The sequence below is a fragment of the Cynocephalus volans genome, chromosome 7 (genome assembly GCF_027409185.1).
Source record: "Cynocephalus volans isolate mCynVol1 chromosome 7, mCynVol1.pri, whole genome shotgun sequence".
Taxonomy (NCBI): domain Eukaryota; kingdom Metazoa; phylum Chordata; class Mammalia; order Dermoptera; family Cynocephalidae; genus Cynocephalus; species Cynocephalus volans.
Window position 1 is genome coordinate 152,324,577 of NC_084466.1, and position 27,589 is coordinate 152,352,165.

Genomic DNA, 27,589 nt, shown 5'->3' on the forward strand with positions numbered 1-27,589 from the left:
TCAGAAATGTAAAATGGTAGGTGATGGAATGTGGGGTGGATTAGATTGGTTTTACCTGGTGGCCAAATTCCTTCTGGATAAGAAGGACATAAACTAATGTCAGGGGGCATTATGTATTATGAGCAAACTATATTTATCATTCATTCATTCATTGAGCACACATTTATTTGTTGAAAGCAATGTGAGAAGATTTGGTACCATGTATTTAAAATCTGTGAGATTCACCGTTCTAATATTTTGGGGCACAGAGTGTCATTTTATCACTTCTGGAAACCAGTTATTCCAAACAGCTGTAATGGCCCACACTCCCTGTAATCTCAAGGTTGTTATTTCCAACACAAGTTTCCCACTGTAATTTCTGAACACACAAATCAAGGAGCTGTGTAATGTGTTGCCTAGAGCCAGAGTGTAGTTGCTGATTTGGGGGTTTTGATGTTTTTAAGACTAAATCTATTGATACTGGACATGTATCTCAGGACATGTTAGTTATTATTTACACAGTGCGTCTAAACTGGCAGTGCTTATATCCTCCTACAAGACATTTGGCTAGGTCTGGAGACATTTTTGATGGCCGCAGTTGGGGGCATTACTGCCATCTAGTGGGTGGAGGCTGCACATGCTGCTGAGTGTCCCCCAAGGTACAAGAAAGCTCCCCCCACCCCCACGCAGCAAAGAATTATCCAGTGCCAAATGTCAGTAGTGCTGAGACTGAGAAACCCTGATTTACACTAAAGCTGGGCTTGTTGGGTTTCTTTTTTTTTTTTTTATTTCAGCTTCTACAGAACTTTGCTTCACTCAATTTATAAAAATTATATCCATATTTAAATGATGCCAGTTCGTTGTTGCTAAGTGAAGTGTGTCCTGTTTTCTGATAAAATAATTTCCCACATTGCAGTGTCATTTGTTACTTCCACAGTGCAGTCACTTACACACAAATGTTATCACTCACTTTTTTAAAAAAAATTTAAATATGGGTTATTTTGAAGTACTTGGCTTTTACTTCACTGGAACAGATATGTTTTGCAACAAGCAGGTTTCAAATCCAGCATTTACTTTGTGTACAAATGTAATTATATCCACTGGGTATATATTATGCAATGGGTATTTATAACGTAGGCATCAAAGACTACTTGTTGTTGTTTAGATGCAAATGTGTGTATCTCACATTTTTATCATATTAGATAAATGTTGATATTCTTTCAACATATATTTATTGAGCCCCCACTCTGTGCAGGCACTGGTCTAGGAATGAGTTTATAGTGCCGAAGAAGACAAGATCTTTGCCCTCACAGAGTTTATTTTCTAGGTAGGAAGACAAATAGTACTCAAATCAACCAATAACTCAATGGACAATTTCACTTAGTGACAAGTTGATAAATGCTATGAAGAAAAAATATATACATATATGGTGATGCGACAGAGAGTGAATGGGAGAAGACAGCAAGGTAGGATGGTCAGAGTCAGCCTCTCTGACCATCCAGGTTAGTTGAATCCCGTCGTGAAAACACTTGGTTTGAACCAGACAGTCCAGGCATTGGCAGGAAGAGTCCTACCCTACAGGCCCTTGGAATTTTCACATCTGTCATCATTTCACCACCCCAAAGAGTGGCAAGATTTGAATTAAAGGGTTGGGGACATTCAGAAGACACTCAAGGCAGAGAGGAAGGGGGTGGGAGAGACTGACAGCCAAGATACCAGCTGGGACGCCACTGAGACAGACCAGGAAGGAGATGATGAGAGCCCAACAGACTTGGGCAGCCCCCATAGGGAAGAACAGGAGGGCAGATTAAAGTGACATCCAGGAGGCCAAGTGACTAGCGGGGTGTGTGGGGGGAAGGAAGTGGCAAGGATGACTGCAGTTTCTGGCTACACAAATGATGATTCTATTAAGAACACTCTGCAGATTTCCTTGGGGAGATTCACTTTGCCTTCACGTCCTCAGGTTAGAGGACGTCCACGGGTGCCCGTATGACTTCATGGAAGTGTTCGATGGACGGCAAGCTGCCTCACTCTCCATGGGCAGGTTCTGTGCTGGGCAGGAGCTCACGTTCCTCTCCTCTTCCAATGTCATGACTGCAGTGTTCCGAAGTGACGCCATGATCACCAACACAGGGTTTTATGCTCTGTACAATGCCATCCAGCAAGATGAAAGGGAGCATGGTGCGTATCCTAACGTGTGGGTATCCCTCGGAGGGAAGTTACATCTAATCTGTGTTCTTTCCCTCCAAGAGCGGAGATACTTCTAAATCTGATCTACTGAGTCCACGTTCATTAATGACACCCTCAGTGACATCCATGCTGACACTAACAGCTCCCCAGCCCTACCCCTCACCCCTGCTCTGCCACTCCCTGCCACTTTCCTCCACCAAAGCATCCTGGCTGAAGAACCAGATGGCCGAAGTCTCGTATCTTGCATTGGCTGTGTGTGTAGATGCAGGACCCAAAGGAGAACCTCTTTCTTCTTCAAAGGAAGGGACAATGCAATAGGAAAAATCCTTCTGGAACAAAGCTATCTCAGACTACAACTCCCAACCCACCTGCGTCCAGCCAAATTCAATACAAACACCATCCAGAACACTTACAGACCTCTTAGGTTCTACAGCAGGATATGGAAAATGTTCCAAGTTCTCAGTGGCTTATGCTTAGGGTGGTCATGTAATTTATCCTCCAATTGGGATACTTTTGAGAATTTAGAGGGGACTCTAAAGTAATTAACAGGCATTAGTTGATCTACAGCAGTTGTAAGCCAAGACTGTTTCAGGCAAATGAGAACTCAGGGCCACCCACTAGAGTCCAACAGCCTAAGCCTAAGCTGGGAACATGAGCCCAAGTGCGGGAGAACATTTTTTACCTGCAGAAGGTCCTAGAGCTTGGGGACAGCACCCCAGCTCAGAAGCCTCTGTTTTCCTGTCCCCCAGATATGTCCCTGCGACTGGTGAATGGCAGCCACAGGTGTGAAGGCCGGGTAGAGGTGTCCTACAATGGCACCTGGGGCACAGTGTGCGACGACAGCTGGGATTTGACAGATGCCAGGGTGGTGTGCCAGCAGCTCGGCTGTGGTGAGGCCCTGTCGGCCCCAGCCCAGAGCTACTTTGATGGAGGCACTGGCCACATCCTTCTGGATGATGTGCAGTGCAGGGGGAGTGAAGCCAAGGTGTGGCAGTGCATGCACAATGGTTGGTTCTCCCACAACTGCGGCCACCATGAGGACGCCAGCGCCATCTGCTCCGGTGAGTGCCTGTAGGGACACTGCTCACTTTAGGGGGAGAGTCTCACCCACCAGTGGCCTCTGGGAAGGGAGACGTCAACACCAGCAGGCGATATTCAGTAACAAGCCTTGGGCTTCAAGCCAGCTTTTTTAGTCAATCTGCTTAAGTCCTTTTTTTGTTCTTTTTCTCTTAAATTGCTGCATCTGTAAAATGTTCAAGGTTCCACCCAAAAAGCTGTGATGATTAAATAGCGTTGGTATCATCAGACATCCTGCTTCTGGAATGACCTGGCATGGTTCACTCCCTCCTGAATAGGAACAGTAGCTGGTGTCCAGCAAGGGCTTGAAGCATGCCAGTCTCTAGGCTGAAACCAGCATACTTATGTAGTCCTCTAATCTTCACAACTGCTGATCAAGTAGAGACTATGGGCATCCTCATCTTATCTATAAGGCAACAAAGGCATCCCCAAGATCACACGCAGGCCTGGACTCCGTAGGCGTTGCAGGCCTGGGGTGCTGTGTTAAACGACTGAGCTTGACTCTGTTCCTAAAGCTCGGACAGCCCCATAACTGATCAAAAGCAAATAAATAACAGGTTTAATGTGAGACTCGATGAGACTGAAAAACAAAGTGTGCTCCCCCACCCCGTGGGCACTGCCCTAGGCTGCCAATCTTGTAACTATCATTGACGGGTTGTGATACTGCATTCTCAACTGCCCAGAATAGAGTATGTTTGATCCTGGGAAAAAAATGCCTAATTTTTTAAATGAATTATGTGACTGCCTTACTCAATCATCTCTCCCTCTTTCTGTCTTTGAGTAGGCGTTGGTGGCAGTCCAAACGTGGGAACAACAGGTATTGCTTTTCCACTCAGTTCAACCAGTTGCCAGGTCCCTGACGTATGTGAATCTTGGCTACTCTTCAGTTCTGAAGTTGGGGCCAGTCCAATTAAAGCATCTGTTACTAATTAACAGAGCTCATTAGGGTTGACAAAATGGTGGGGCTGAGGGGCAGCAGAGGGTAGAGAGAGAGAGAGTTCAGAATCACCGGAAATGCCATCTCTTTGGGGAAGAAACAAATCTCTCACTTGTCCATGCACTTACTGTGCAAATGTCCCAGCTCTCGAGGAGCCCGAGTCATCTCTGTTCACTGGGACACAGAGAAATCACAGCTTTTGAGTGTCAATGTTTTTGAGTATTTCAAAGGAGTGTTCTTGATAAAAATCCGTGCTCACAGTACCGTTTTTTCCTATGCATTTTCAGACTCCACTGGCAGCAGCCCCCCTGCAGGTACGTCAGCGTCATGGAAGCTCTTCGTGTGGTTTTGTGTTTGCTTCATTTTCAATGTCAGCACTTCCAGTACGTAGATGAACATTCTTTCTTCCTTGTACATATGAGAAGCTGCAGCACTGAGGGACCTCTAACAAACTCCACACCAAGTCCAATATTTCAACTGTAAATTGGATGCTGTAGGCAACCTTGACCTTGATTCCAGCTAGGATTTGTGTGTAATATGACTGGGAATCTTCTCACGCAGCTGTTTTGCAACACATCACCCTGAGAGCGGACGATGTGGCTTGCGTTGCCTCTGCACCCTTCTCCTTAGAATGCCCACTTAGAGCTATCTGTGCACATGGGTTAATAAAGCCCTTTGAGCACGGTCACTATCACTATCTCCTCACAAAAATACGTTTAATACTGAGAACTCAGGGTACTCTCCCAAGCTAACATTTTTAGTCATCAGCACATCAGCCCTAGAACAAGTTTTCTTTACCTCTGTTCTCAATCTGTCCCCTCTTGACCCCTCTAGAAACACGAGCAGAGGTCAGTGTCCCCTCTGATGGGGTTTCTTCACTGTTTCTTACAGATGAAAATTTCCATTGTGGTGGTTTGCTCACAAATCATTCAGGCTCCTTCTCCAGTCCTTTTTATCCTAAAAAGTACCCCACAAATGTGGTATGTGCATGGGACATACAAGTGGATACCAGGGCTCATGTCAAACTTAAGTTTGCAGTGGTAAGGTGAGTAGTATTTCCTGGGTTACTCTCGTCTTCACCCAGTTTTGCACACCAGCTTTACGGCCTCCCTCTCCCATCCTACCTCAAAACAAAATTTCCATATTTAATTCTCAAGAGCAGGCTAGGCCTTGCAGGCTAATTGTAATGTTGATCAAAATCTTAAATACACAGATGTTTTAAGCCAGCAATTCCAGTTCCAGGAATTTGACCTACAGAAAAAGTCCAATGTGCACCAAGGATGACTATGGCAGCATTCTTATAGTAGCAAGAGATTGGAAACAATCTACTTGTCCATCAGGAGGGGATTGGTTAGTAGACTGCAGTACCTCCACATATTGCTGCCACACACACAGTGTGTATTGCTATGGGATGAGCTGCAAGGAAACCATGGACAGTATAGTATAATATGCTGCCATTGACTATCTCTGGAAGGAAATTAAAAACAAAAAATCATTGAAGCTGCTTTTGGGAAAGGGAGTGAAGTGAGGGGAGAACTAGTCACGGGTAGGAGAAAATTTTACTTTTCAGCATGTGTCCATCAGTACCACTTAAATTCTATTCCATGTGCTTGTAATACATATTCATAAATACAGTAGAATTAAAACTTTAACAATTAAAAGATATTTGGAAACAGGAGGATACCTACTGCTCACATCAGTAGGGTCATGACTTCCTCCAGTATGTGTGCAGAGATGTAGGTGTCGGGTAGCTTTTCCTGATCCCTTCCTGAGCCATTCCAGGCAATGCTTACAGGGAAGACAGCCCCAGTGGGCTGTGTCTGGGTGACACCTTTCACTTCACAGAATGGAAAACTTCTATGGCTGTCCGTACGACTTCATTGAGATCTTTGATGGCCCACAAAGTGAATCTTCTTCACTGGGAAGGTTCTGTTCCCAGACAACCCCAATATTCACCTCCTCCTCCAACCGCTTGACAGTGGTGTTCCACAGCGATGCTATCATCACCAACATCGGCTTCTACGCATCCTACGAGTCTCTCGTACAGGATGAGGATGATACTGGTAGGTCCTTCCATCATTCTAGCCCTGCTTGATAATGATCATGAAGTTGAACCAACTCACTTGACTGGGCACTAGGAATTTGAAAGGGATTTCCCAAGCTCTTTAGTCTATTCCCGAGATAGGATTTGGAGAAGCTGATTGAACACCCAGCACTGCCCTGGAATAACACATCCACATATATATTGCAATATTAGAAGCACATCCCACTGTGCTGAAAAAGGATGCTTGACTGACCCTGTCTTGGAGCCTGTTTCATCCAAAACTTCTTTTCACCTGGTCTAAAGAACACGTATTAGACTGTTTCTGTTGCTTATAACAAAATACTTGGAACTGGGTACTTTGTAAGAAAATGAAATTTATTACTTTCAGTTTCAGAGGCTGGGAAGTCCACAGTGCAGGGAACACATCTGGAGAGGGTCTGTGGTGGTGGCTTTACAGCAATGCAGAGGTCTCACATGCAGAAAATGGTGGAGCAGAGAGAGAGCAGGAGTCTCAGCGCTCTCCTTTAAAAGCCCTCAGAACCACACCCCTGGCCACCATTACTAATCCACTCACTAGGCATGGTCCTACAATCTGATCACCTCTTCAAGGCCCCACTTTTCAATGATCGTAATAGGATTCCCCACCCTCAGCAGTTACAGTGGGGATCGAGCTTCAGTGAGGTTAGGGGGCATCCAGTCTACAGCAGAACGCTATTCCACAGTAAGCGTGTTTGCATGCTTGGCAATTTTCACTTCACACTAGGCTCTCTTTCCAGGGCTTTCTTTAACCTCAGTGAAGTAGACAAAGAATCCAGTCTGGGGAAAAATCTTTAAAAAATACTCTCCCCTCCCCCTGCTCCCTGAAATCACATTGACGTGAGAGACCAAACTCAAAGTGCCTTTGCAGCCACTTCCACCCACAATGGTTCCCTCCCCAAATAGGAGGGTGGGTTCCCCAAAAGCTAGTTACCTCAGAGGAAACGCCCATGTGGTCCTCCAACACAAAGGCAAAGGGGCAGCCCCCAGAGCAGTGATGAGGGTGTCTGCCTTTCCCAGATGTGGCCCTCCGGCTGACCGGCGGCAGCCACCGGTGCGAGGGCCGCGTGGAGCTACTTTACAACAGCAGCTGGGGCACCGTGTGCGACGACGGCTGGGACCTGCGCGATGCCCAGGTGGTGTGCAGGCAGCTAGGCTGTGGTGCGGCCATCGCGGCCCTCGGGCAGGCACATTTCGGGCGAGGCCTGGGCCCCCTTGCTCTGGATGATGTGGAGTGTGTGGGGACCGAAGCCAGGTTGTGGCAGTGCCTGCACAGTGGCTGGCTCGTGCACAACTGCGGCCACCACGAGGACGCCAGCGCCGTCTGCTCAGGTGGGCCCTGATTCTGAGCCAGGTGGAGGGCTAATGACATTCTGGTTCCTTGAGCCTCTGCCCAACTGCACTCAGAGCAGTGGGGAAATCCTAGACAGTCCCCAGCCGCTGTTTCCAAGCTCCAGCCTTTCAGATCCCCCACACCACCCCTACCATACCCAGCTATTACCCACACTGCAGCTTTCTTAATACTTTCCATCGAATTGACTCTTCTTTTTTTACTTAAATGAATTCAGCTTACAAGGAAACATTATGTCACCACCATAAACGGAGAGCCAGGACCACTTGCCACAAATAGGCAATACATTAAAACAAACAGAGCAATAAAACAGTAATGTAAACTGTTTAAAAAGTTAAAATTAACAGTGAACTTTCTAATCTAATCAATTCAAACCTATGCATATCTGAAAATATCCTTAATCAGAATAGATTTAAATGTAAATTTTAAAATTTGAATACAATAAATATGCATATCTTAAGACAGCAGAGGCACCACCTGTCACCTCACATCCCACCTGTGAGGAGGCAAGCCCCTGGGGGCTGGCTCTTTGGTTCATTCCCCTCCTTTTACAGGTAACAGAGAGATCTTCCCTCACAGCTGGGGGTCCAGGTCCTAGCTGAGGGTTCTTACTCCTCGGTTTTATCCCAGCTGAGTTTCTGCAAATGAATTCAGTGGTTGGAGTCAAAAGTCCCTGCCTATTTCTGCGTCCTTCTGGATTTGGCTGGGAAGAAGCAAACTGTGTATTGTTTAGACCTGGCAGCAACCCCCTGAGATAGGATGAAGGGACAAGGCAGTGTGGAGGTCGCAGAAGGAGATGAGATGAGTCAAGGGACAGAATCAACGTGCCAAGAAAAACAGGAGTTGAAGCCACATGCTGAGTGTGACATCAGAGGACAGGGCTGGGGGCTCAAAAAGCCTAGAGGTTTGGGACCAGGGCCCTGGGCAGAGCTGTGGGGGGTGAACCAGAGGTGCCTGGAAGGGCTGCCAGGCAGCAGCTCCAAGTTCTCTTCCATGCCCACCTGGAGCTCCTCGTCTAGATCCACAGCCCACTTGGGGACCTTTCATCTCCCTCCCTGCATTGAGATTGCTGGTGTATGTCCTGCGACAAATGTGGTTCTGCCCTTTATGGACAGACACCTGTTCTGGGAGGCAAGACCCTCACACACATCCAGGATGAATCACAAAACCAAACCAACTGGAAAGATAGGTGTTCACACAAGGCACTATCACTGTGGCTATGGTTTACAAAAAAAAAAAAAAAAAAAAAAGAAAGAAAAGAAATGACACTACAGCATCCGGCAGCAGAACCCAGTGACCTGGGAATCGACTGGTTGTAACCATGGTAACTCAGGGCCATTCTGAGATGCCCAGATGGGGTGCAGTTTGTCTCCAAAACAAGGCATTGTATCTTTCTGATTCAAATAAGCAGAGCTGCCTCTCGGGTCTAAGAAGCATGAGGAGAGATGACCTACCTGCACTTTCTATGTCTCTCCTAGCCTCTCTGCCCCAGCCAGCACCATCCACTGCCGTGAGTTACCCAACCTCAGGTAACTGCAGTTGTTCTTAATTGATTAGCTGTATCTTGCCTTGGCAAAGTCACCCTGGGCGGTGGGTAGTGGTTCAGGGGCCTAATGCCTGGAGCTTGTCCTCCCGCTTCGTCATTTACTGGTGGTGAGGCCTCTGGCCCGCTTCATGCCTCCACTTCCTCCTCTGGATGAGGATGAGGAGGTTGGGAGCATTCGCCTCGTACGGCTGTGGGATCTAGTGGATTTCTGGGGCTGTAGATGGGGCACACTGTTTAGACATCAGCCATTTTCTTCTGACCCCCGCCTCGTCCAAGGCCGTGGGGTCTATCTCTGCCAGCCGCTCTCTGCTTGACGGGATGGTTAAGCATGAAGATGCTGACAGCATTGTTGTTCAGTTTTCTCTTGGCTCTGTGATTGTCCCCACAGTGTCACACTTCAAATTTGGTCAGCTGCTCTTCCACAGCAGTCTTTAAGAGTAAAGTACCATATGTAGAGAGGAGAAGAGTTGAGAAAAAGATAAAGGACCCCAAACCTTGACAGGAAGCACCAGGGCAGGTCATACTGAATAGCAGAGGTCACCTAAGGATGCTTTCTTGACTTTAAAATATACCTGTGTTTTTTTTTAAACTGTCAATCGCCATAGTTTTGTTTTCTTAATCTTGTATGAGTTGGTTGGTATTTCCTGTGCACACACCAGTTGGGGGACGGAAGGAACCCATCCCCCACCCCAAAGATAGGGCATAAGGGAATCCAGTTTAGAATCAGAAACTGCCTGCAGATAATCCACAAGGCAGAGAGTTCACTGACATTTGACTTAGAGTTAAATACGTTTGACACTTAACAAGACATATCATTTTCTTCTTTTGCTTTCTATCTGTCCTTAGCATCTTTTCCAAAGCCGACAGACTCACTCACATCAACAGGTAATCCATTCTTCTCTCTTCAATTGCTTCTCTCTGTAGAGATTTAGCTCAGAAATACTCAGCAGTATCAAGGGAGTAACGCTTGGTAATGCGTCCCTGCTGGATACACTGTCCCTGTTCACCTTCCTCCAGAGCCTTGGGCCGGCCCTACCAAGGCTGCTGCTGGAGGAAGGCTGGTAACATCTGGGTTCACCTAGAAAATCTGGCTGGAAAGTGAGAGGAAAGAAAAAGCCGTGACAGGCAAGAATGGCTTGTGGGGGTTGGTTTGGAAGCTGAACCCAGGAAGGCTGAGGCTGCCCTGCTGACCCCAAATCTTGCCACCCATCAGCTTGCATTGGCTGTGTTCTGAGTGTATCCATCTTCTCCCTTTATAACGCTGCCCTTTGAACCCAGGATCGGCCTGCAACGACTGTCCTTTACAGTCCTTGGAATGGCTTCACACATGGGTCAAACTCATCCTGGGAACAACACAGATGGGAGCTATTGTCATTGTCCCTTAATCAACGTGTGCAAGGCACACAGAAACTCTTACACACACACGTGGAATTAGTGTATCCTCGATAGCTTATCATTAAAAAATCCAACAAACCCTATGAGTGTCAGACACTAAGGCTTACAACACACAGTGAAAGGACAGGCATGCAGTGGTGCAGGTAACTGGTCCAGCTGGCCAAAACAACCATTTCTTAACCAATTGTACACTCAAAAAACACACTGAGCAGTACCCAAGGCAAAAAGAATGAAATCAAATCAAATAAAGCAGAAGTGGATTTATGATCCTGGATCGTCAGTGCACAATTCCCAGGCAAAAACTGGCTTTTCTGGTGGCCTTCCTGGATGAGCCTTTATGGAGGTTGTTCTTTGGAATGTCCACCAAGGTCTGGGCCTGCGGCTGGTGAATGGGTCAAGCAGGTGTGAGGGGCGAGTTGAGATCTACCATGCCAACACCTGGGGCACCGTGTGTGATGACAGCTGGTCCATAGAGGACGCTCATGTGGTCTGCAGACAGCTTGGCTGTGGCCTGGCCGTGTTGTCCCTCCCAGAGGCAAGCTTCAGCCCAGGCTCAGGCAGCATCCTCCTCGATGATGTCAACTGCACGGGAAGGGAAGCATCCCTGGTGCAGTGTCCCCACAGTGGCTGGTTCACCCACAACTGCGGGCACCATGAAGATGCTGGCGTCATCTGCTCAGGTGAGTGAAGGTCACTCCTGGGCTAGTCATGGAGCTGCCCAGGGCACACCTGGAATTTCCAGCTAAGAGTCTAGAAATGCCTCCCTGCCTTAAACATTCCCCATGTACGGGATGGTGGGTTTCTGTTCTAACTCTAAAAAATATACCAATTGCTTAATATATGGGAGGGCCCCATTCAACTTGAGTACGTACAAAGGTTAATCATTTGTAAAATAAAAAAAAATAATGGTACTTATCTCATAGAGTGTTAGGAGAATTAAATGAGACAATATAGAACACAGTTGAGCATCTGACAAACCATAAATATGCAAAAATATTACTATTTTATCATTGTTATTTTAGTTATAAGGCAATTCTGTCAGAAGCCCTGCCTCAGAGGTTTTAATCAGGTGAGACAACTCACACCTGGTTGTATAAACCCAGAGGGAACAGCCCTAGATGCTTAAAAAGGATTGTTTATGCCCAGCTTCCTTGACTCACACATAATGTGTGAGCAGACAATAATCTTGAAACTATTCCACCACCCCCGTTTCTATCATTAAATCACCCTCACGTTTCCTTTACCTCTGCAGATGCTGCAGATGCTGGACACCCAGGTATTTGTGAGTTCACATCCATTTTATTTGCTGACTGGGGACTAGCAGTCTAACGCAGGGGTCCCCACACTGGGTCTTCCTTGCAAGCTTTAGCTTTTCTTGACAATGCCCTGAACTCCAGACCCTTCCAGAAGGTGAAGACCCAGGGCTGTTTCCCATCCCCTCAGGGCCCTGCTGTGCACCCAGAGAAAAGGCTATTCTGGGTGTTCACAGGTTGATGTGACATCTCTTCCACATGTGAGAGCTGCATTTCAGCAAGACTCTTAGACACCAGCTCTTGACCCAAAGTGGTGGTTTATGCGACAGAGGCTGAGGCAGGCCACAGATGGTGAGGGCCTTGGAGTAGCTGGGCCTGGGGCAGGAGCTGCCCCACCACCTGCAGCCCTACCTGGGACCCAGGATCAGCTGCTGAGATCTGTGGTTCTGACAGGTGCCCTCTGCCTGTAGGGCCAAATCTTCGCATATCAACATAAATTTTATTTCTTTCATTTTCTTTTTCTTAATCAAAATAATGTGCACACATTTATGAGCCACCATCACATTTTACATGGTTAACTACTTGATTAGAGACTGGATGAGGTTGTTTAAGGCAGATTAAAACATGTAATTTAGATGATCTTTGAGAAGAGTATGAAATTTCATTGTGTTTGTTTGGAATGTACTTATGGTGACTATTTTTCTTTTTTACGAGTATAGTTTCTTCAGCTCCTGGGGAGAATCCACACATTTTCCATCCAATAGGTATTTTTTCCAATCTTCTCTCTGTAACTTTTTCTGAGGCTGGGGTCCCACCATTTGTGGCCAACAGAAATGTAGCAAACATTATTTGTGTGGCCCTGGCGCTGTAGAGAATGAAAGCTGTGCTCGTTAAAGGCAAGCTGGCAATATGGTGGATTCTCCCAGAGAAGGGATGTTTGCAGGGAGAGGGTGGCTCAGACCCTGAGAATCAGCTTCATCTGCATTGGGCTCAGAGGTCAGTCTCACTTGACCAGTTCCTCACTTTCTTGCAGCAATGATGCTGTATCTTCCCCTGCTTGACTCTCAACCCCCACCCACCTTCGTCATCCCCCAATAAATACTCTCCAATTTTCTAAATTCACATAAAGCAAAATTTTGTTCTGAGAATCTCATAATGTTTTTTGGGAGACCTGGGTTCGAAATGCAAATTCTGAACTCCAAGTGTTCAGCTGCATTGTTTTGAATTTTTAGAAAAACAACACGAGAAAAGAATCCCCCAAAGAGGGCAATAGCAGTATGTTATTTTTAAGTATGATGTGTCTTCTGCAAAACCAGTGTGTGGCCTGTGTTCCCATAGTGAAATTGCCCGGGGAAGAGAGACATTATAGTCTTTACTAAATTTCAGACAGAAAAAGCAGGCCTGTCTTTCCTCTGCATACATAAAGCTGCCCTGGATATATGCTACCCAACAGCAGACTGCAATCCGGGATGCTGTCTTGTTTGGGAATTACGGGAACCTTCTCAAGCCGACTAGGCTCTTGGCTCCTACAGATCTGCGGGTGGTGAGACTGGCCGATGGGAGGAGCAGGTGTGAGGGCTGCGTGGAGATCCTCCACAACGGCACCTTTTATTTGGGAGGGTGGGAAATAACTAGTCCTCCTACCTGAATTTTTCCAACAACAAAGCCTGGTAAATGAGACCACAGTAAAGGCAGAATGGTGTGTAACCAGAAAATGAACAAAGCCCTTCACCCGGTAATGCCCTCTGCCCACTGCACTGCAAACACAGGCAAATGGGACAGCAGGATCACCTCTGTCATGCCACTGGGGCCAAGACTAGGACAGGCTTGGGGCAGTGTGGCATCAGATTGTCCTTGTCTTTGAACAGAGTGCCTCGTCCAGGCCAACACTAGGCCAGGCACGAGACGGTTGGTGGGGAACAGGGGTGATGTCAGTAAGATAGAGAGGGGACCTCGCTGGCCAGGTCAGATCACCTGTCGTAGGTTCTCCTGCCAGCATGTGTCTCTCCTTCACAACGCTTGTCACAAACGCAATTTTACATTTATTTATATGATCATTTAATCATATCTGTCTTTCCCATAAGATGGTCCTCTCTTTGAAAGCAGGAACCACTTGTAGTTTTGTTGACTATTTTACTCCAGCACCAACACAATGCCTGCCACAGAGGAATGGACAATCAAAACTTGTTAATTAAATAGATGAAAGCCATATTTTCTGTGCTCCAGGGACAGAGAAGAAAACAAATTAACTATAAAACAATGTGTGCCATTTGGTAGGTTTTGACCAATTACCTTTCCTTATTTCCAGGATCTTTGAATATTGCTGCAACCACCGAAACAGGTAATTTAAATGTTATTTTGGGTTCCATCTTGCTTGCTATAAATTATTTGGACTTCCAGTGAATTCATTAAATAACAGTTTATGTCCTGGTCAAATTCTTTCATTCATTAGCAATCTTTCATTTCGAGTTTTTTGATATGTTTATATTGACCTGACTCCTAAAGGCCATCTCCAGATCCCCTGGTGGTGAATATGAATTCTGGGCAGCCCAGCTAAAGGCCTGAGCCAAGGGAAAAAGTCGCTCAGCCAATTAAACCAGGTCAAGTCCATGAAAATATTCCCTGGACTGACTAGTAGTCTAATGTAATCACCTACTCAAGTCTGCGGAGGGGGTTTCTCCTGGAAACCAGCCACCAACTGGTGTTGCCAGAACGGGGAGATGTCAAGCCATGGCTTTCACTGATCCTCTCCACATTCAGCCAGCATTCAGCGAGGACAGCCACACACTGGCTCTGTGACGAGGCAGTGAGGGACGCAGAGCTGACTAAGATAACAAGTGACTCACCTCTCATTCAACAGATTCTGAGTGATGCTGGTTGGAATTATCCGAGGAGTTCCTAATGTGACTCTGGTTCAAGCACTTTACAAATAGAGTGTGTAGGGTTATTTTTTTTGGGGGGGGGGGGCGATAAACAGCATGCTTTTCCCTACTCTCGGTGCTGAAGCAGTCAGAGTTGGCACCACAATATGGTGTTTAGCACCGATACAGCTGGGTTGGAGGGCAACACTAGTACGAAAGACAAAGGGACCTGCCACCAATCCCTTCCTCAGCTAGATCTTGGGACAGCCCACCTAGGGAAAGTTCCAGTCGGCAGAGCAGACCCTTTCCTAGGCCGCTGCCTCCCACCCATTTGAAAGGAGGAGGGGGGCTGGGAAAGCAAGTCTCCATTTTCAGAATCTTTATTAGATTAGCCCCCTACAGTTGAGAAACTTGGCCAACGGCTGGTGCCCTCCAAACAGGTCATCTCCACCTCCTTGGGAAGAAGAAAAGGGTGGGCAAGAGGGATGGAGACCCCAGGAGTGGAGGGGAGGCCTGGAGGCAGTGGGGGGCCTGGAGATCCCAGTACAGCATCTGTCTGGAGAGCAAGGAGACAAGGCTGGCCAGTCACCTGATCTGTGACGCCACCTGAAGGTCCTCCGTGTCTTACAGAGGCATGTGTGCCTGATGTGACTGTCTCCTTGCTTCCTTGTCATTTTTGTTCACCTTCAGCTTCAGTCTCAACTGCTGTGACCGTCATACCAGGTAGAGCACTCTGTCTGCTGTGCCATTAAGTGCCTCTTCTTGGGATTCCGTTTATCAGACTAGGTTGTTTTGTGAAACTCAGGAGTGTCCTGCACTGGTATTTAAGTCCCTTCTTCCCTTTATCTATAGATCTCTCTCCAACCTCAGCAGAAGTGACCTCTCCATCTGGTAAAGTCTCTCTCATTGTTCTGTTTAAATTAATGAGGGCTGGCCGGTTAGCTGAGTTTGTCAGAACATGGTGCCGATTACACCAAGGTCTGGGGTTCGAATCTGTCCCAGCCAACCACCAAAAAAGTTCATCCATCCACTTACTCATTAATGAGACCGGCTTCTTATTTGTCATGTTCTATTTAAAAAATGAGCTACTTAATGACCATTTTGACCACAAAGTGAACCTCGATGGAAAGTCACCCCCAGCATCCTTCCACCCCTTTTTAAGTGTCCTATTCTCTTTGTTTGTACCCAGATAAATCTTCAACCTCAGCAGAAATGGGCACTCCCTCTGGTAATGTATTCTGCCGGTCACATTTCTTAAGTTAAATATGATCAACTTTTCCTCTCTCTACTTGGCAGATCAACAGAGCTACTGAACATTTCATCTAGGGCATAAGCCCCAGTGCAAACACAAACCCAGCATCATTTCCCAGAAACTGAGCTTCATGCTCTCTGCATTCATCCTCAGACACAGAAGCGGCCCCTCTACCTGGGAACACCTGCTCGTGGCACTGGTCTCCATCAGAGGTGCCCAAGGGAGGCCAGGGCTGGAGTCCACAGCTCACCTGGTTGGCCCCGGGCGTCACATTCTAGGTGATGCTTTGGCCTAGCCGACACACGGGAACAAACATAGGAGAGAACTGGATTTAGTGTTAGTCCCCCGTTCACTCTTTACCATGCAGTTGCTCGAACCAAAACATTCTTGTTCATTTGCAGATACAACTCCCACCTCAGACGCAGCGCCTTCTCCACCAGGTACCCTCTCTGATCCTTGCAGCAGCCCTGCTGAGCGGCTTTCTGAGAACCCCCAGCCCAGGAAGAGTTCACACACCCAGAATAAACACTCCCTGCTTCTCTGAGGAAAGGAGAGGGCAGGGGAGGCCAGCCACTCCGTCTCTGATTATAAAACCGAACACCATGAAGGCGCATGCTGGAGACAGGAGGGATAGGATAAAATAGCCTCAAATGTCAACCCAGAGGGAGACCTTCGAGATGATCTAGACCAGAGATTCTCAAATGTTAACATGCCTGTGAATCTCCCGGAGAACTTGTTAAAATGCAGGTTTAATAAGGCTCCATGTGGAGCTCGATTCTGCATTTCCGACAGGCTCCCAGGTGATGTCAATGCTGCTGGTCACAGACCACACCGGAGGAGTAGGGCACTGAACCGCTGCCCTCATTTTGGAGGAAAATGAGGCCCAGAGAAGAAAGAGACTTGCCTAAGGTCCCAGAGCTAGGGCAAGGCAAGGCCAGGCCTCCCGACTCCCATCCAAGGTCCTTTCTGCTCTCAGACTTTGCTGATAAATCCATCTATGCGATTCCCTCAAATCCCCATGGTGCTGATGTCCACAGTAACAAGGCTCTGCTGTTCCTTCTATTTTTGTTTTATTTTATTTTTTCAAGTCCTATTTACTTTGAAGACTTACAGGAGTAAAACTCAATGAAACCAAAGTTTAGTACTTTCTTTTTATTTATATTTAAGCATGGCTTTTCCTCCTTCCTTCCTTCCTTCCTTCCCTTTTTCCTCCACCCCTCATCTCCTTACTTCCCTGCCCCTGCCATGACTCCACCTTTGTCAGAAGACGCCTTCACTTGCAAATCTCACTGGCTGCTGACATCACATGAGCAAGCTTTTCTTTGTAGGCCTGGCTGATGGCAACTGGGTTTCTTTTTACACAGATTAGGTGGCACTCACATGCGTCACTTTTTTTCTGAAAGCATGACAACCAAAGTCACTTTCTGTTTCTGCAGGAAGTGCCTCTTGGAGTGTGAGCACAGGCATGGTGGCCATTAAATCCTTACGTTCCTTCCCCCTTATCCCTGATTCACTGCACTGAGCCCAGAGTGACTGTAATTCCCACATCTTATACTCATAAAAGGCAGAGTGCTTAGAAAGAGTATGCACTTTGGGGCCTCACGGGTTTGAACTGCGGATGTCGTGGGCATGTTATTCCACCCCTCTGAGTCTCCATTTCCTCGTCTCTAAAATAGTGAGAACACTTACCTGACACTGTTGTAAGGATTAGAGATGTAAATTATCTGTCACATGGTAGATGCTCAAAGTGAGAATTGTTGACCTGTCTTCCAAAATGCCAACTTCTCATACACCATTTCACGCCTAGTGTGTAAATCCACAAGATAAATGAGCAGGGTAGATTTCTATTGCATACCTCTTATGAAACAGGCTGAAAATCTAAAACCAATTTGTAATACTGTCTTTTCACTAGAGTTGTTTTTTTTCTTTTTTGGCAGCCACAGATTCAATTTCAACAAAAGTGACACCATTACCGGGTAACGATCATATTCCTTTTGCTAAATGAACGCTTAGTTTTCTAATTTATGCTACCATATTCTACCAGAAAGTCCATTGTTAATTTTCCTACCTGCCTTTTCTCTGTGTATTTTAATATAGAACTACACCTCTCAGATATGATCTTTCTTTTATCTAAAAATATTTCTGACAAATATGACTTGATTTTCATTGCTTAGTTTTCAGCTCCTATAAAAATGTTTTCTACAAAATCTAATGATCTTTTATTCTCCTTTTCAAAAATTCAATATATTTATACAGCTTCTTTTCTGACCATTTAATAAATTATTTTATTTCTGGAGAATAAACAGGGTACAACACCACTTTTTACATTTTGATGCCAAGAACTAAAACTTAATGGACAGTATTTCTGCACTCAAACCAAAGTAGAAACTTAAACAAAAATATTGTCTGAAACTAGAGAAAACATTTGGATGTGAAGGAATATAAATATGTGACTTTGAGGACAGGCATTTTTAAAGCTTATTTTTTCTTATTTACAGTTACAATTTCAGTTGATGAAGATATGGTTCCTTTATCTGGTAATTTTTGTTTGTTTCTAAGCACTAAATTGCTTATCTCTATTAATATTGTTAGGATCATATTTATTTTTCATTTAAATTTCCTACTCTACAGAAAAATTTTATGAGCTTGTAGGTATGATATGTGCAGACACAAATACACCCACTTTTTGGGTCAGAAGCCCAAAATTCACCTTCCAAAACTTCACTCAGAAGATATTTACCCTTATTCATAGTGCAAACAAGCATGCTTATCTTGCTTCCAACACCACAGCAACAAATTAGACAAGGAAAGAACAACCGTCCTAGACCAGCATACTGCAGTCACAGAGAAACTGAAGCCGGTGGTGTTGACTAACATTCTCTAAGCATCTTCAATGTATCAAACACAGCAGGAAATTGAAAGATACAGTCACTACAGACCAATTAATACAAAGAGAAATCATTTTACACATGGCTATGGGTATGGCACCACCAACATAATATAGGTTCTATTTGTTATCATTTTTACTTTTTAAATTAACTTTTTTGGAGTATAATTTATATACAATAAATTGCACACATCTATGAGTTTTATCCAATGTATGCAATTGTACAGTCACCCCCACAATCAAGATATACAGCATTTCTTTCCACAACCCCTTTGCAATAAATCTCTGCCACCTCCCCTGACCACAACTGATCTGCTGTCACTATAGATTGGTTTTTCTAGAATCTCACAGAAATAGAATCAAATAATGTATGCTCTTTTGTGTCTCACTTCTTTTACTTAACATATCATTTTTGAGATTTACCCATGTGGTTCCATTTATTGGTGATTTGTTCCTTTTTATTGCTTAGTAATATTCCACTGTGTGGATATACCACAATTTTTCCATTCTCCTGTGAATGCACACTTGGGTTGTTTCCAGTTTGGGGCTCCTGTGGACAATTCTGCTACCTACAAATCTATCTGTGAATATGTGTTTTCATTCATCTTGAGTGAATACCTAGGATTTGAATAGCTAGGTTATGAAATACAGTTTTTATACTTAAAATATGGGCTGTTATTCGTCAAAAGTAATTTCATTGGATATACGAGGGTCTTTGGAAAAGTTCATGGAAAAATGGAATTAGAAGACAATACGAATCATTCTGTGACCTTTTTTGCAGTTCCCTTTGATTTTGTTTGATTTTGTTTGACGAGTTAGAGCACTGCCTCATCTTGGGACAATTGTCTTCCAAAGATTTGCGGGGCTGGTTAGTGGGATTTTTTGCCTGTTTGCTTTGTTTCCTTCCTTCCTTTTGTATTTTTGTTTAAGGATTAAGTTCTTAGGTGTCCAGTAACTTAGGCTTGCCCACCATGGCCATTCCTTGAGGGTTTCAATTAACTGAGGCTTTATCTTAAAAGAGGTGGGGGGGGGGAGTGGGAGAGAGAGAGAGAGTGAGAGAGAAACACAAAACGAGAAATGGAGCCCATTTCAGCGCTAGTTGTCCCACTGCCAATAGCAAGGAAGGCCCCAGCGGCGTCCGCGACAGAACTGGACCGTGACTCTCCGCCCCGGCCCGCCCCTGTCGCCCCCGCAGCCCCGGCCCTGCGCCTGGCGGGCGGGCCGAGCCGCTGCGCAGGCCGGGTGGAGGTGCGGCACCGGGGCGTGTGGGGCACGGTGTGCGACGACCGCTGGGACATCAAGGACGCCCGCGTCGTGTGCCGCCTGCTGGGCTGCGGCTGCGCGCTGAGCGCCCCCGGCCACGGCCGCTTCGGCCCCGGCGCGGGTCCCATCCTGCTGGACGACGTGCGCTGCACGGGGACCGAGGACGCGCTGGAGCGCTGCGCCCACCCCGGCTGGGCGCGACACGACTGCCGCCACCGCGAGGACGCGGGCGTGGTCTGCGCAGGTACCCACCTCCCGGGCCGTCCAGAGGTCAAAGCTCACCCCCGGGGAGCATCGGGCTCGGCCGAGGTCCCCCCATCCTGGCACACGCAGGGCGTGTTTGTTGTACACGCAGGGTAGTGTCTTAATCATCCAGGCTTGGGAGCTCATTAAGCAGTTTTGTCTAAGTCCAGTTCAGCGCAATATTTGTTCTGAAACGTAGCTGAAAGATCATGAGTGACGGTGTAACGACGTGGTTAAGGACATGGAACTTGCTGCTGTCAGCCAGTCCCTTTCCCGGTCTCTGAGGAGGGCACAGTCCGGGGTGGACATGCTTCTTCACCTTGACCTGCCTTTCAGAAGTCAGAAAGACACCCCACAGTGTCCCAGGTTCCCCGTGTCCCTTTCATCCAAGATTTGGCCTATGCCTTTCCTGGACTGTATTTTATTATCACCCAGCATCTGCCTTGGCAATTCTGACTTCCACAGGCCGACTCCCTTCTGTGTGGAGTTAGTACTTCCTTATATGTATCCTAAATTGGCCCTGAATTAATCCTTGTCAATCTCGAAGAGTTAACGCAATTCTAAGATTTGGTGAACAATTCTGAGCACACCTTGTCTGTTCCATTCTTAGTTTTTACAGGTAAACCAAAAAAATTCTTGCCCTTGCTTTTACCTTTTTGTAGCTGTTACCTCATTTTGCATAGATATGGGGCCCTAATAAAAAAGCTATCAGAGTCCCCCAAAGACAATCACACAGAGAGCTGAGCAGTATGAGTCTGTGCTGGAATCATGGGGTCCTTCCCTTCTCCATCCTCATTTTTATTGTGTCTATTCCTAGTTCCAGCCATTCCCAGTGCTATCAGGAGACCAATTCTAAATGGCAATCCCTTTTCCATTCTCAGTTTATACACCATGGAGGTTTCTTCAGCATCAGCTACTGTGGGCAAAGGCTGTGTGGTCTGGGGCCCAGGATGTCCGAAGGAGTTGAGTGAATCTGGCCAGCCATACTTTGTGGGCTGGGCCTTGGGCTTGGGGTACTGTCCTGCCTCACTTCTGAGCTGGAGAAGCCTTTGATAGCAGCAAATTGCATCTTCCCCAGCTTGAGGTTTCAAGTCCGTTGTGTGCGTGAGAAGGAACACTAGACAGAGTCCATTCATGTGCTGATGCTTACAACCTCCAAAGCTCTGTATTTACCATTCTCTTGTGCCGACAGATCTTGGTGTTGAAGATACCCTTATTCTCAACACTATTTGACACATGCCAGAATCCAGCTCCATCAGGTGGCCCTGGGTCCTCTTTTCTTTTGCATGCCCTGAAATATTCTCATGCCATTATACTCCAGCTTTAATAGCTAAATCAAATGAACCCATTTACCTACACTTTACGTCTACTACTAGCTACATCCTTCTCTTCCAGTGTTTTAGCACAACTGACGTTTGTTTTTCGTTGTTCTCCCCTTACCAGGTCCAGCTGATTCTGTTGTACCCAAGGACAATGGTAAAGTCTTCCCCCCTCCTAGGATCTGAGGTTGAGGCTGCAGAAAGGGAGAGCTAAGGCAGCAGCTGATGGGGAAAAGAGGCTGTGAGGGGGAACCAGCTTCTGTGTGTCCACTGAGGGCTCTTGTATTTCCACCCACTTCCTGGGAGGTTGGGGAAGAAGCTCTTTTGCTCCGGGCTTCCTCCGCCATTGCTTTTCTCTCTTTTTCCAATTTACCTCCAAAGAGCCAGATAGACACTTGTTCAGGCTCAGGGGTTCTCATCATGGGAAATGAACAGTCCATGGAAACAGTGTGTTGTGGAGACAGTGTGAAGCCACATGCATGGATGTGGTGTGATTTCAAATTATTTTTGGCAAAGGGTGGATATAAATATAGTCACTGAAAGTCAAGTCAAGGGTGTAGGTGAGAAAGCTGCACCAGGCCCAGCCCTGAGCACTGTCCATGGTGCTTCTAGAACGTAAAGGTACACCCACACCCTGACCTGCACATCCAGCGCACCAGGTTCTTTTTGTGAGGGTCTCTCCATCTTCCCCACCTGCAGTCCAGCTCTCCTGCTTACCTCACCTCTTCCAAGCCGTCATTGACCGAGGCTATCTCCGGAGACTGGGCTACTCCTCCTGGGACGTCCACTTAAATGATGAGCTGTGTCGCCCCCAAGTCACGGGGCGCTACCTGATCTTCAATATTCCCTATGGCCGCTGTGGCACCATCCAGCAGGTGAGAAACTGACAAGGTGCTGGTATCTTTCTGTGGAGGGAGGCCAAGGAGAGAGGTCTGGAAAATTCAACCACCTGTTAAAAAAGTGGGTAGGGACAGAGGAAAGGCACAAGTCATGACTTCATTCCTGAGTTTGGTGAGAACTAGAGCAGCTCACTAATTTGTCTGAAACTTTCTCTCCTTTTGGGGATTTGGGATATAATAGCGAGTGTTGAGTTCTAATGGACTGATGGATGTGTGAATGGATGGATGGATTGATAACCTCTTAGCTTCAAAAGCAAAGCATTTTTCACAACATGCTTCCTGACTGAGCATCAGTGCACACCTGCCATGTTCAAGATGTGGTGCTGGGCATGGGGGAGGACAGATTGTCTGTCTGTCTGACTGCTGTGTTTCCAACCAGGTAGATAGCTACATTCCACAATCTAGAAAGCAATCTTCTGGGACATTTATGAATAATGAAATACATATGTTTATTTAATTTTCCTTAACCACCTTATTTCACAAAACAATGGCATTGAAGTTAAGGAAATAAGTATACCAAAGATATGGGAAGAATGTATAACCACAAAATCTTTTTCTTGGTATATTTGACAATGTAACACGTTCCAAAGCAAGATCCCCATAATTACTATTCCTCTATGCTTTCACATCCCTGTTTAGACACACACTGTTTAGTGCTGGGGTCAGAGAACACAGCAGGGTCAAGAACCCTGTGGGGTGACAGCCAGTCCCAGGCCACCCATGAGGAAAACATTGCCGCACAGAGGTCCTATGTCTGATTTCAGAAACAGTGAATGAACAGCCCTCTAGGTGTTAAGGATACAACAGCTGTACAACCAACAGCATCCCTGCCCTATGGCTCTTATATTCAAGAAAAAAGCGACAGGCACTGAACAAACACACAAATGAGAGTCCCTTTGATAGTGAAAAGGGTTAAGGAGACAACAAAACAAGGAAGGGGGTAGGAGAGTGATTTGAGTGGAGGGGAAGACACTTTGGATAGGGTGGTAGCTGAGGAGCCAAGCCTGAACGATGAGACAGAGCGGCCAGGTAAAGAGGAGCAGGAGGAGCAGGAGGAGCAGGAGCAGTGCTCCATGCAGGGGACGGGCAGGTGCAAGTGCGGGGGACTGGGGGAGAAACTGAAGGCTGGGAGGCCCAAGGTCAGATTGGAAGGGGCAGGACCATGGCCGAGGAGTTTGATTTTGTTCTAAGCTGTGCATTCTCGAGGAGAGCATTTTCATCCCAGGGAGGAGGGGAGATAGATATTGGTTCTTAGGAGCAAAATTAATAAAATCTTTCTTTATGGATAAAACACAGACATACATGCAATATATAAACAGTGCATTTGTTGTATTTAAATTCCACAGTGGGGGCTGGAGAGAGGGCAGAACGAGTAGAAAAGAAAATGTCTGCTAAGGCTCCTTAGGAGAGCCATAATAGAAAAAAGGCTGAGAAATGCTGGTCTAAGCTGACGGGGCCTTCCTCAGAGGGTTCTGAGGCCAAGTGTTGCAGGATCTGAGTTGCACGAGCTGAGGCTTCCTTGAGCAAATGTCCCTGGGCAGGCTGAGCCTCTGGGTGTCTACACAGGGCATGGGAAGGGGACGGCGAGAGGCAGTGGCCCCTGCTGGTCAGCCCTTAGCACTCTCTTAGCCCCTGCAAGTCGTGCTGACTGTGAAGGAACAAGGCTGGGAGGGAAGGTCAGCACGACCAAGCCCGCAGCTCACATGGAGCCAGGACTGGTCTGGAGTTAAGGCCAGGGAGGAGACAAAAGAGGGGACAAGAGCCGCAGTGACATGTGCCCTGGGGGTGCCTGAGGGAATGGAATGTGTGGAAGAATTGGGTGGAGAGAGAGTTCCAAGCAGCCAGGGCAGCCCTGCCAGCCCAGCTCATTGCACCACAGCTTGGCCCTCACCGGAGGGAAGAGGAAGTCCAGGCTCACCCACGGAGGGTTCCCTGCATGAACCCTGCACGTGACATCACCCTCTCATGGCATTAGGCACCACAGAGGTCCAGCCCAGGGTTCCTGCCTTCCAGCACATCAGCAAGCCGATGCCAAGCAGGGATAGGAAGGACAGGTCTCTGCTCATGAGGGCAGGTGTTGTCAGTGAGCCAAGAGCGCTAGCCACTAACTCTCTTCTCATCCTCACAGAAATACCTCGGCTCCCTCAGCTATTCCAACTCCATCAGAGACCGAATACGGGGCCACCCTGGCCAACTGATTGTGCGGCACAAAGTGCCGCAGCTGAAGTTCACCTGCAGGGTGGATGGCCCATCTGCAATTGAGATCGTTCATGGAGCTGACGCCCCAACGGAGGGTGCCGGCTACGATGTGTCCATATCATTCCTCCAGTCACCTGCATCCCAGCCTGTGGGGGGTATGGTGCCACACTACACCAGCCAGAGGAAAGAGGTATTCCTCCAAGCTACCCTCCATAGCCCTGATCCCAACCTGAGGCTCTTCGTGGATACCTGTGTGGTTTCTCCAGATCCCCGTGATTTTACAACCACCAAGCATGACTTGATCCAGCAGGGGTAAGGAAAATGCAAGGCCCTCTTGGGTTGACTGTTGTATTCACATGGTATTTCTTTAGGAAATCTGTGGCTTCTGAACTGGTAGTCCTAAATCAGAACATTGTGTGAATGAGTCCTCACCATGATCAGAGACAGGGTGGGAGCCTTAACCATCCCTCTGATCCCAGTTTGGGATCAGAGGGAGCTATAGGCAGCCTGCACAGCCTCCCTTGTATCCCCAAAGAGTCCTAGCAGGGCCCTTGCTGCCCTGGTTGCTGCTGTCTCACCCAACCTTTCATGCCCATGCCTCCCTTCCCTTCTGGTTGTATGGCCTCATTAGACTCCTCGTTCATGGTGCAGGCCCTCAGGGCCTTTGGCCTACATTGATGGGCTGGTGGATTATCCCAAGCTAGGCTCTCAGTTATACTTGTGAGAGTTATTATAGCTCCTTTGGTTATCCAAATGATTTGCCAAGTTAGAACTTTGGCAAGTTGTTTGCCTTTATAGCTCCCCTAACATGGACAAAATGCTGTGGATGGACAATTGGCAACCAGTTTGAAAACAACAAAAACGCATCACTTACTCAATGGCAGCTTTAGAGTGGTGAGAGGCACAACAGACTACAGCCCACACGAGGCACTGTGGTTACCTGATTCCAAAAGCCAGGGGAGAGGCAGCACATAGCACCTTCCGCAGGTGGTATGAGCCATGGCGTGAGAGGTGCACAGAAGTGGCTCTAAACTGCACTGAGTCACAGAGTGAGAAAGCTCTTCCCTTTCAATCCTTCTTACAAATACATCAAGGCACAAGGCTCAGTTTGGTGCCAGAATTTAACCAGGGACACTTTTTTCTTCTGTTTGCTTTAGGTTTAATTTGCTGTTTTTTCTCTAGTTTTTAAAGCTTAGATTATTGATTTTAGATCTTTTTTTTTTGATGGTATGTAAATTTAATAAAGCTGTTAAAAGATAAGACATGCTTCTTGTACATTTTCTTTAATTACAGAGATGGATGCTTAATAAAGTAAAATTCCCCTGCAATCCTACCCAGAGAAATAACCACTATTAACAATTTGGATTATGTTGTCCCTCTAGATTTTTTTCTGTGCATTCACATATTTTCTTTTTTTTTCATTAGATATTCATTGTTACAAATCATACTTATTCTTTATGCCCCTTATCCAATCTCTCCCCTTCCCCCTTCCTCCTCACCCCTCCTCTTTCCCCCCTCCCCCTCCCCCCATTTCTTCTTTTCTAATACGTGCATTCATTGCAATAAATTTTCCTGTAGGCGTTGCTATAGCTGCATCCCACGAATTTTGATAAGTTGTATATTCATTTTCACTTAATTCAAAATATTTTTAAACTTCTCTTTCGACTTCTTCTTTGACCCATGGATTACTTAGAACTGTGTTGTTTAATTAATACATATTTGGAAGTTTTCCAGCAATCTTCTGTCATTGATTTCTAGCTTAATTCCATTGTGATCTGAGTGTATTTTGCATGATTTCTATTCTTTTAAATTTGTTGAGGTATCTTTTATGGCCTAGAATGTGGTCTGGCTTGATTAATGTTTTATGTGGGCTTGAGAATAAAGTGTATTCTGCTGTTGTTGGATGGAATGTTCAATAAATGCCAATTACTTCTAGTGGGTTGATAGTACATCCATAGTCTCACTGATGTTCTTACTGCTGGATCTGTCAGTTACTAACAGAAGAATGTTGAAGTATAATAGTGGATTTGTTTATTTCTCTGTGTAGTACTATAGGATTTTGCCTCATGTATTTTGATGCTCTCTTGTTAGGTATATAGACATTAAGGATTGTTACGTTGTCTTGGAGGATTTCCCCCACCCTTGACTGTTATGTAATGTCCCACTTTGTGCCTGATAATTACCCTAGCTTTAAAGTTTGTTTTGTCTGAAATTAATGTAGCTACTCCAGCTTTCTTTTGATTAATATCAGCGTGTGTACCTTTCTCCATCCTTTTACTTTTAATATATCTGTGTCTTTATATTTAAAGTGGGTTTCTTGTAGATAACACATAGTTGGGTCTTGCTTTTTGTATACTTTTGTTTTTTAATCTACTTTGTCTTCAAATCAGTATATTTAGGCCATTTATATTTAAAATGTTATTGATATACTTAGATTAAAATCTACCACCTTGGTAACAGTTTTCTATTCATTTGTTCTTTGTTTCTCCCCCACATGCCCATTTTGCTCCATTTAGTTTTAACTGAGCACTTAAATTGCTCCGGTTTTAATTGAGCAATAAAATAAATATATTTATTTCCTCATGATATATCACTTATACGTTTTTTCCTAACTTTTTCAGTAGTTGCCCTAGGGTTTACAATATACATTTTTTAAAATTCATCTTTAAACAATACAACTACTACTTTTAATCCCCTCCCCCCTTTTTTTTTGGCAGCTGGCCATTACAAGGATCAAACTCTGGACCTTGGAGTTATCAGTGCCGCGCTCTAACCAACTGAACTAACCACCCAGTCCCATTTCTCCCCTTCTGACAAAATAGAGTAGGCCTTCTGAAAGCAAGAGCTCTAGCTAGAAT

General features: G+C 46.1%; 1 protein-coding gene across 1 annotated transcript in view; it reads left to right on the top strand.

Annotated features, from left to right (window-relative positions):
- Nucleotides 1–27,589, top strand: part of LOC134381811 (deleted in malignant brain tumors 1 protein) — a 58,294-nt gene that overhangs the window by 30,184 nt on the left and 521 nt on the right. The window contains exons 17-30 of the mRNA XM_063101616.1: nt 1,943–2,160; nt 2,919–3,230; nt 4,471–4,497; nt 5,075–5,228; nt 6,029–6,246; nt 7,284–7,595; nt 9,093–9,143; nt 10,924–11,235; nt 13,341–13,428; nt 16,075–16,133; nt 19,926–20,315; nt 21,758–21,790; nt 22,333–22,508; nt 24,661–25,043. Coding sequence (XP_062957686.1) covers nt 1,943–2,160; nt 2,919–3,230; nt 4,471–4,497; nt 5,075–5,228; nt 6,029–6,246; nt 7,284–7,595; nt 9,093–9,143; nt 10,924–11,235; nt 13,341–13,428; nt 16,075–16,133; nt 19,926–20,315; nt 21,758–21,790; nt 22,333–22,508; nt 24,661–25,043 — 2,733 coding nt within the window. The remainder of the gene's footprint in view (nt 1–1,942; nt 2,161–2,918; nt 3,231–4,470; nt 4,498–5,074; nt 5,229–6,028; nt 6,247–7,283; nt 7,596–9,092; nt 9,144–10,923; nt 11,236–13,340; nt 13,429–16,074; nt 16,134–19,925; nt 20,316–21,757; nt 21,791–22,332; nt 22,509–24,660; nt 25,044–27,589) is intronic.